Source organism: Pygoscelis adeliae, unplaced genomic scaffold, assembly GCF_000699105.1.
Source record: "Pygoscelis adeliae isolate BGI_AS28 unplaced genomic scaffold, ASM69910v1 Scaffold353, whole genome shotgun sequence".
NCBI classification, from domain to species: Eukaryota; Metazoa; Chordata; class Aves; order Sphenisciformes; family Spheniscidae; genus Pygoscelis; species Pygoscelis adeliae.
Genome location: NW_008824445.1, coordinates 1684686 through 1695594, shown reverse-complemented (window position 1 = coordinate 1695594; position 10909 = coordinate 1684686). Strand labels below are relative to the sequence as shown.

The window sequence follows — 10909 nt, the reverse complement described above, 5'->3', positions numbered from 1 at the left end:
CTGTGCTCCAGAACATATCTACTCTGCAATTAAGCTATGACTGAAGTTGTAATTACCATTAGTTCAATAAGATTTCTATCTTGATATAATTTCTTCAAAATATGGAATTCTTAATTAATTCTCTCATCTCTTGTAATACTGTTGAACTCTAATGAGCGGTAGCATTTTCTGTGGGGCAGTAATGAGAAAATAATGAAGGAATAAGTAACAGATCGAGCTGATATTTTGTGTCTAATTGGTGAAATACCCTCTTATTCCTCCTAGGGCAAAGGTGAAGAAAGGTGTGAACGTTTTCAGTGTAAGAGCCAGCAGCCCGTACTTATGGGACATCAGAGAGAGTATGGATTATACTGAGAAATATGCACCAGCTGTTATTGTTTGCCAGAGGAAATCTGCTGCCTCTGAAAACAGGTAGGTCACTTCCAGCAGTCTATCTTTTAATAACTAAGAGTTGTTTTTCCTTTTCAAAGCATTTTGCTGTGATTTTTAGTAAGTTTTATTGTAGTGCGTGATGAAATGCTTTTGGAAAAGCTGAGGCTGTCTTTATTTTGTAGCGCGTTGCTAATTCTACCACGTGCACTTTGAACAAAATGTTATTCAATCCTAATACTCAAAGGAAGTTAAAACTAGCAGGAGATATTGTTTTCACAGAGTATTTAGAAGAACATGTTTCATACCTTCAAATTCAGTTGTGACTAGTTTAATCTCTTCAAATTATTTGCTACCAGGCATTATAGCAGGGGGTAATTATAGGGCTGTTTGTGGTGGGGTTTTTTGGTTGGTTTTTTATTTTTGCTTGGGGTTTTTTTGGTGGGTTGGGTTGGTTTGTGTTTGGGTTTGGTTTGTTTTGGGGTTTTTTTTAATCCAGAGGAAACAAAAACATATTCCTAGTATCAAACCCACATTTTTGTTGGTGAGATGTATATAAATTTTTAATCTGCAGAAGGGAATAGATTTTCCATTTTCCATTCCCATTGTGCAACATCTTAGATAGGACAGTGACCTGTCTTAAACAGTCTTCATCCAGCAGGTGAATGTTCCTTTTCTAATCACAACTGATTGCTTTAATGAATACGTTTTTATATCATTTGCTGCTTCTTGTTCATTGTTTCTGGAATTGTATGTCAAGTGCATATTTATAAGGATCTGACTGCCTGTGCATGTATTGTGTTTGGCATTGCTGTTAGAAAACTTGCCATATAACATGGAAGTTCTGCGCTGTGATTTACTTCTGAAATTATACAAAATCTTATAGGCTTTGGGGCTTTATTATGTGGTTTAGAATTTTTAAATAAATACCCTCTGAGCCTGATAACTAGGAAGTTTCATGTCTTTGCAATCTGGGTATATGAAAAAAAGAGGAAGGGAAGAATTTGCCTTCATAATCATGACATAGATCACTTTCTCCTTATTATTACTCAGATTCTACACAATATCTCTGCTATAGTATCCTGATTTTTCTCATCTAAACCATATATTGTCTCGTACCTGACTGAATTTTATTGGTCAAAGAAGCAACGTGTATATAGGCCAAGGTCAGGGCTTCCTGCTGTCTAGCATAATCTGTCAGACAGATTCTTTAAAATCCCAGTTCAAAGCTATTTGAAGACAGTGTGAATATTTTTATGGACTGAAATGGGCATTGGATCAAAATCAAAGATTACTTCAGCGATGAGTTTTCCATCACACTTTATCTTGTTGGGTCCATACAGTGCATTTGCCTGATTTCTCTACCTCATCAGGAAAATATAATGCAACCTCATGGGTGAATTGAAGCTCGGCAACTTATTTCCCTTCACTATTCATCATTCAGTGGCAAGCCTTCAAAATGACCACTCGTACACAAAAAAATAAATTATGATGTCACTTTTCATGCAGTGGTTGTGGATTTGGTGTACTTTCACATGCTGAGTATAAGCATTGCTTTATGTTTATTAAAAGAAATGTGAGCTCATATACATATTAGATTTTACTGGAAAGAAAATCAAGTGAAGACAGGGTATATATATGTAACTCTCATATAACTTCTGGTTTGACTCATTCCATCCGAGTTTCCAGTTGAGATTTTGTGGTTTTCTCACTTTTGAGAACTTCTGCCTCATTGTAAACAAATGTAAAATATTTGCAATGTTTTATTCAGTATGTTGTTTTCCTCGTTAAATTTACTCATATCTGTTTTGCTATACATTTTAAGAAGTAAGATCAAGCGTTATATGGGGAAAGAGAGTGTGCTCAATGTTTTTTGGGAAACAATTTTTTCCTTATCTAGACATGTTTGATGTCACTAAATATGCACAATGGAGAAGAGCTAAATATTGATGTCTCCTACCAAATTGTTTGCCTCCGTAGTTCATTTAGAAGTTTGACAAACTCTGTTTGCATATTGTTTAATTACTCTTAAAAATCAGAGATCTGATTACATGAATGCAAAGGTGGCAATGTTAATTAACTAAAGATTCAATACCTTTGTGTTTCTGATAGTTTTACGTGGATCAGAAGATAATGTTAATAAAGCTAACTTACTGTAACAGGTGTAATTTCACAGATTAAGGAGGCGCTTGTGTAAGTGACAAACTCAACCAGGATGCCTGAGCTTTTCTTTATCGAAGTTTGAAATATATCAGTCATTTTATTTAGAGAGGTTTTGGCACCGAAAGCTTATCGTAACAGGATTAACATATAAATATTATCACAGCCAGCAGGGTGTTTTAGAATGAATATTAACAGCAAATATTATGAGTCTGTATGAGAATAACTAATTAAGCCCATCTGTCAAATATGATTTGAAGTTCTTAGTGCCTTGCTTATTATGGGCTTGTGACAGTGTTCCAGATTAATGGTGAAGCAATTATAAAGTTCTCCCCAATTCTTCTGATTTCGTTCTTAGGCAAAAATAATTTTGTAACACACTAAATTCTGACCCATGAGATTATTAGATGGTCTTAGTACTTGTAGCATCTCTACAGCACTTCTGTTATTTTCTGTGAAGCATCTACCTTCCATCCCTCTGTTGTCATGTAGATGACCAAAAAAAACCAAATAGAAAATGGTGTGATGCAAATTAATCAGTGGCTCAGAAATGTGACTTGGGAAACACTTAAACACTGACTGAATCAGGGAGGTACATCCTAATATGTGACATCCTTTCCTTAATTCCTTTGGAAGTTGGCTGATCTTTCTTTTTCTTAATTCCTCATGTAATGAGGTGAATAGAATAGAAAGATGAGATTAAAGGAGTACTGCATTTGTGGAATGTTTTGGTTGGTGCTGTTTCTCATTGTACCTGAAATTGAGCATCTCTGCTGTGCTAGTGGTGACTGAGAAGAATAATCAAAAGTGGAAGATCTGGATTCCTGCCTGTTCTTCTCATGTTTCCTGTTGGACTGGAAGCATGCCAGGTGGGATGGGTTTGGAAAATTATTGAGGTGGCTGAAGATGCAGATTTATTGGATTTTCCTTGTCTGCAAAACATGATTGATAGCACTTTCCTGTATCCATAGCTGCTGTGGAGACATTAAGCAAGATGTTCTGATATGACACTAATGGGTGTCATGATCCTCTTAAAATATTTTATTCATGTTTATATTTTTGGGTACAAATGTTTGTTATTCCATTGGAGAATACATTACTGTTTTCTGTGCTTATGGCAGGAATGAGGCCGTTGATCCAAGCAAGTGCAAAATAATTATAGACAAAGCTTGGCTACCTCTGAGTAGAACCTTAATGTCTGGATATATGCCCGTTTACTGCCTTATCTCCAAATGTATTTGAACTATATCATGGATAAGCTGTGCTCAGCAATTTCCTTTTCCCTATGCTTATTGTTGGAAACATTACAAAGATAGCATTTCTTTTGATACTTTTCCGCTTGCACTTTTGGGTTACAGTTCTAAAGCATTGAAGGAGTTATTGGCTTATGCTGCCTGAAACCAGATGCTGGTCCTGCTATTAGTAGAGAAACTTATTTTCATTTTGAATTGCGAGTGACTGAATCAGTCTGTGATAATATTGATACAGTAAGAGACAATGACAGTATTTTCCGGGCTATATCCCTCATTTGATCCTGCGTGTTTCATTTTTTCATTATACCATATTTCAATGCTTAATTTTCTTAACACTTTTATAATACAAGAAATTAACTTGATATTGGATAATAACAGAGGACAGGAAAACGTATGGCAGCATTACCTTTGATTTTCCTACACAATACTTTCTTTTTATTACATTTATACCATTATCCTTAGTGCCCTATATTTCTCATTTTCAAATCTAGTTATTTAGCATTTAGTTTTCATGTTGTAACAGCAGTGAGCTATTGCCTCATTCTCTTACTTGTTGCATCTGCCAGTACATTTCATAGACTCTCAAGAGTGCTATAATCCTAAAATGCTTCAATTTAAAAATTGAATTTCAAAAAGCAACAAATTTGACATAAATAACAGCCTAATAGCCGCAATAATTACATTATGTCTCTTGCTGGTGTTCATCAAAATGCTTCTTAAAAATAGTTTTATGTTTTAGATCACCATTAATTTTTTTTCCTTGTTATTCATGTGCTCACATGACTTTATCAACTAGAGGTATATCATTGCTTGGAAAGAAAATTTTCTACTCAATGTAGGAATTACAGAAAAGATGCATGATGTAGCAAAAATAACTTCCTGTGTATTTTGTCCCACCACATCATGTGGGGAACAGGCTGCCCAGGGAAGTGGTTGAGTCACCATCCCTGGAGGTATTTAAAAGACGTGTAGATGAGGCGCTGAGGGACATGGTTTAGTGGGCATGGTGGTGTTGGGTTGATGGTTGGACTCGATGATCTTGGAGGTCTCTTCCAACCTTAATGATTCTATGATTCTATGTGTGAATCACATGAGCTTGAGTTTATCATGATGAAACAAAAGCAACAAAAAAGACTGTAAATATCATACATGCTTGCAGATGGGATATATTCAAGTACGATATTAAAAAAGCTGGACAGGCAGAGTGGGCGAAGGGTTGGGTTAGGCTGTATGTTTGGGTATTTTTATGGCAACCCAAGAGATTATTTGATTTTCTTTTTTCTTCAGAAGATAAAGCAATATATGGATTCTGAGCAAAAAAGATTTCTCCTGTCCTTTTTTAAATACTGTTTTTATTATTGGGGGTGAGGGGGGAGGGAAGGGAGATATCTTTTATGTGGTTCCAGAATTACTTTCTGAGAATAATTATTCAGCCCTAAAAAACTGGCTATTCATTCAGCATCCTTGATGCTGATATAATATGTTAAGATATGTATTATTGGGCAGATATAATATGTTAATTTGATTCTGAAATACCAGAGTTTAACTCCATTTATACTTCCAAGGCATATGGTAATGATCAGCTGTAAACATATTTATCCTGGGTAGCTTTAGAGAGCTTTAGAGTTCCATACTGTGTACCATTTGGGTTTTTCTTTTACCTTCCTGTGTTATTTGAAACCTCTAGGCTTCTAAGAGTTTATATGTTGTGATGATGTGAAACTACTAAACATCTCAGAAGTCATGTTTACATTCCACTGTTTGAAAGCAATTAGTCACAGACTTCTATTTCTCATTTTAAAACTTAAATGTGCCCTCTGAGAGAGAACCCGTCGAGATGCTGAGGCAAAAGAAATTCGTATGAACCAAGCCTCAGTGTATCATTCTTTTACATGCTGACCCGCTTTCTTCATTTTTTTTAAAAAGAAAACTTTTATTTATCAAGAAATGCAGAATCTCTCTTGAAATCATCCTACTCAATGCTAATATACTAGAAAAAAGGTTCACGGTTATCATCTTGAAGCAAATCAAAAGAAAAGAGATGAAATATTAACCAACGACTATTAGATAAAGGGATTATTAGCCAACTTTTTCACCTCTTTCTTTGAAAAAGACTCATTCATTTAAAAACAAAAAAATTGCAGGAAAGCACTTCAAAGGCATGTAGATAGTCTTCTGGCATCTTAGAGGTGGACTCTCTTCCTATCTCTCTGACATAAAGGAGATACCACAGGGCAATTCAGCTGCCATTACAAAGATGATGATTCCCTTTAATCTCAGCTGAATTTTAGGGTTCTCCTTAGAGCGGAAGGCTATTCCTGTGGTCTTTTGTTTGTGAGCATAATGTTATCGGAAACGGGAAAAGTGACAATTAGCATTGAATTGCAGATGCTGTCTTCTAAGCGGTTCAAAAAAATAAAATAAAATATAATTCCCTCATTCAGGGACTATCTTTCTGAAATACTAATGTACAGTTATATAGCATTTACCTATATAAATGATATTGGATATAGGCTTGCAGTTGGTGAAATTCATAGCTACATCATTGCTGCATGCATATCATCTTAAGGAAAGTGGTAAAGGTGAAGTACCCCTAAAACGTAACTTGACACGACTTAACAGTTCACAACAGGACTGAATACTCTGGAAAGTAAAGGAGATTATCAGTAGTGCCTGTACCTTTTTATACCACTACGGTATCCCTTCATCACCTGTAGGATTTTTGTGCTGAATGGGAGAAAGTCAGACACCACCTCTTTAGAAGGGTACATGATAAGCAGAGATCGCATTAAGGGCTTTTATTCTACTTTGTGGTCGAGTGCAAAAAATAAGAACATACCAGAAAGTTTTAGGGCAGAGGCAGGATTTATTGCAGCACAGCTGATTGTTGCTTTATATGGTTTTAGCAACGCAGGGTGAAGAATATCCTTTAAAATAGTGCCTCATGTTTCTAGAATACGTGGATATGTTGACTGTTTTCTCCTGATCTTTACCGCTCCTGCCCTAGCTAAAAGTAACTGAAAAGAGTAATTGAAGCTTTAGTTACATAGCCACTTTGATCTGGTACATATTGCACCCTTAGCTTCTAGAGGTGGCAGTGGGGTCAAAAGGGATCAGGGACAGAAGGCCACCTTTTTCAGTGGCAACCCAGAGTCTGCAGATTTTCTAGGACTTGAATTCTTGAAGCAGAGAGTGGGGATCACTGTCACAGTTATGCCAGCTCACTACACACCCCAGGGAGAACTGGAGTTATCCACTGTCAGCTCTCATTGCATGTGTAGGAATAATGATAAAAATTATGAGAAAATACAATCAACTGATAAAGATGTCATGTTAATTTGAGAGGGTTTTGCGCTAGGTCTAATTTGTCTTAGAATCTGTGGTCATTTTCTAATGCATTATTGTATTTGGCTCTGCTTTTGTGATAGTCTATCCCAGGTGGAAAATAAGTCCAATGAATAATTACAGACAGTAGTGACCATAGACTGGTGTCCTAATGGCCTAACTGGTCACAGGCCAGTAGCCATTCACTGACTGTCCACCATCTTCAGTATAGATGCCTCATCCAACTCTTCTGTCCATTCCAGGCTGTTCACCTCTGTATATCCAGAAACCCTGGGAAGAAATTCTGTATCCTCTACAATGTCACAGCAGAAGACAACCTGAGAAAGTGTTTCTTAATTTGAGTTGGACCAGTTCCATGTTTCACATATGCTGCCATCAGGATAACCTCTCCCAACTCACTTCAGCTGTGACCCCAGGGTAGAGCTTTGAGCAGAAGGAATTTTGGCTGCAGGAAGCGTGCTTGTAAGGAGGGATTAACTTAACTTCCTGTCCTAGCTCATCTGAAAGCAGGGGGGGTTTATCCCCTTTGTATTTTTGGATTAAATTTTACTGATTTTTATTTTACATACAAAAGTAATCATGGAAAGCAAGGATCCAGTAAGTACTGCATATGTGAGGTTCCCTAACGATACCAAAATTGAATGTATAACAGGTACTCAGTATTCCCTTGTTCATGATCTTAGCTAGGAATTCAAGAAAAAGTGTGCTGTGTTCATCAATAGTTATTGTGGTAGCTCAAAAGGTTGAGATTCGTTGAATGAACCTGAGAAGTCCTGGGAGAAATTCTGATGATTCCTGTGCTCACGTAACTAGAAACTATGTTATAATGCTTACATAGGAGAAGGCAGAGTTACATTTTTGGCATTTCAAGAAGTTCTCAAGACACAAAGTTGTTTATGATGTGCTGGTAATTAGGCTAGTTTTCTTTGATATATAGTACCTTCTATAAAATGAGGTTCTATAGCACAATGATCAGCATGACTTTGCTAAAATGCCTGGAGTTGTCTAGAGGGAGTCTTCTGGAGATACTCTAATTGTTCAGATTAAATGATCTGCCTCTGTGAAATCTGCAAACAATAAATAATGTTAGGTGTTTAATCCCCTTTCATTGAAAGTTCTTGGCATGCAGAATGGGGAATCAAATAATTTGAGGGAAACAGTCTAAGCTTAAGTAATTTGCTGAGAGAAGTCAGTTACAGAGAGGGCAGATCATTCACAGATACATTGGGGTTTTTGTCCTCTCTTCTCTCTTTCTCTTTGGGTGATACACACGTGTTTTATGGGTATTTCTGCCACCTCCCTTGTAGAGGAGATGCCCTTCTTTCTGTATGGTGTTGAAGTAGCTAAAGGACGTTTCCAACAGTCTGGATAACCTCATGCATATTTAGTGTCTTTATTTTTACCCTGCTATTATCCAGTGTGATAAATATAATTTTAAACTTGAGGAGGAATGATTTCCCATAAGAACCTTAAGGATTCATCATCATCATCCTTGCTCTGTGTTTGTGGTACTCAGCACTGTAGTCCTTAAACTTTTAGTAGCCCCAAGGCTCAAAATAACAATTCCAGTGGGACAAAACCAGTTTGCTACCTATTACAAAAGAGACAGCAAGTGAGTAATCTCCTGTCTATTAAAAAATCTAATATTAAATGCAAAAGTGTGTCTTGTGAAAGTATCTCTAATGGTGCTGTTGATTTTCTTTTCCTTGGAGGAAATCTTGTAAGAAGTAATACTAATTACTGAGAGAGTTGGAAAATGAGCAGATGACTTAAAACACGAGCTGAGGCTGAAAATATGCCAGTTGCTGTTCAGGCATGGGGGTTCCCATTTTTTTGGATGAAAATAGTCATTAAATCTAGTAATCACATATAAATCAACATACAGCAAAGTGTGGATCAGAAGGTTAACAGAAATATGTAATACAGTCTAGCATCCATGTAAATTGTAAAACTAATCCTAAGTAAATTCCAACTGCAAGGGTGAAGGTCGCTGGGCATTTGAGTTATTTTATGGCTTCAACTCTTAATATATAGATTTGATGACATGAACAAACTAGGATTGCAATATTAAAGATCTATGGGTGGTTTATATGAACTGATGATGCAGATATAACTCATCTTCTAATTATTTCACCTTGGTCACCTCTTGGCTTTCTAACCGCCTCTAATAGGGTAACACAGGGCTGCTGCCCCAGCCTGATAGAGGTGCGGAGAGGACACGGGCTGAAGTTTAAGGACAGTTCTGACACTAATACACAACATCACCTATTAGGGTTTATGTGCATGCAGTGAAATGGGGTTACATAGCTAGGCTTAGGATGAGCTCCATATAAGTTGATACACTAAGCAGGGAGCTGCACTGAGCTAATCATTAAGACAATGCAAAAGTCAGTGGTGCATTGTTTTATGACCCCCTGTAACTGCACAAGCCTTAATAACTTGCCCCGGTCATGTGGGAAGTGTGACAGAGCAGGAGTTGAACGGAGATCATCTTCTCATGTGTCAGCTAGTCCCTTGAGAGTCAACTTGCACCAAAGGCTGCTTTCTTTTTTTCTAGTCAGGAAAAACCTTCCCTCCCGGGAGTTTATATAGAGTTCTCTGGAACGGGTAGCGTGTCTTAGACTTCTTTTTGAATAGTTCCTGTTGACTTCCATACCAATAGAAGAAATTGGGCTTTGTTAGGGTAGTAGAATGCCTTGTCTTTGTGGACATCATTGATTCCACCATACATATGCACACACACACATGTAAAAATCAGCAACAGGACAGAAAACTGAGGTGTAAGATTCCATAGGCAACGCTGTCTGTGTGATCACTGGATATTTTGGGTTACATGAAAGGAGTGTGTAATGTGATTCATTCCTCTCCCTTCATGATAATCTGAAACAACAAGCAGTACTTCCACCTCTACCAACACACTCTGTCTTCTGCAAATGTTTTCCAGCCTAAGGTGTAATCTGGAGTAAAAATTTTTAGTGTTATAGAGAGCTGTTTTAATGTTCAATACACTTTCAACTTGCACTTCTGTTAAAGTCTGAATCTTTCAATTTGAAATCCATCCTCATTGAGTAAGTTTATGAATCATGTGTTTTATGTATGATAGTTTGACACAAAATTGAGCATAGAAATGCATAGAAAAGATGTTACATAAGAAGTTATACAAAACTACGTTTTAGTGTGTGTAGGAGTGGGGAACTGGGCTATATCTTCTGTGGCAAATAAGGGAGCCAGGAAGACTGGCTTGTTGCATGATCCTTTGGAAAAGTACAGGAATCATTACAGGGTATGTTTCTGTTTCTTACTCAGGAGCCCTGAGAGCTTTTCCATGCAAGAAGTGTAAACATGATTTCATATTAGGTACACTTCAAAATTTGAGTAACTGAGAGCTCTGCTGTTTTGCCTTTGCTACAAGACCAGCCTAGGCTGGTCATGATGCAAAGTCACAATCCACTAGCAAACGTAACCATCTGATAAAGAGTCCGTCTACCACTTATTCTGCGCTCATGTTGATGATACAAAGATGATGAAGGGATCAGTTGGCTGTGATGTCTCTGTGGTTGAAATTCATTGTCAGGGTGGTAGTTGAGGGATTGCCTGCACTTATGTAAATGTGTTAATATTATTTTTAGTTTCAGGGATTACCTGAAGCTGGTATTCAAATGTGCAATTAGCTGAATGGATGACTATCTCCATCCTTTCTTGACATAAATTTTTCTCTGGCATATTGCAAGAATGCATGCCTGCCTTTTCCTCCTGTGGAACAGGATAGCTATTCAATTTAT

General features: G+C 37.1%; 1 protein-coding gene across 1 annotated transcript in view; it reads left to right on the top strand.

The window, feature by feature from the left end:
• Window positions 1-10909, top strand: part of TMEM132D (transmembrane protein 132D) — a 260560-nt gene that overhangs the window by 106254 nt on the left and 143397 nt on the right. The window contains exon 3 of the mRNA XM_009320945.1: window positions 265-411. Within this exon, the coding sequence (XP_009319220.1) occupies window positions 265-411 (147 nt within the window). The remainder of the gene's footprint in view (window positions 1-264; window positions 412-10909) is intronic.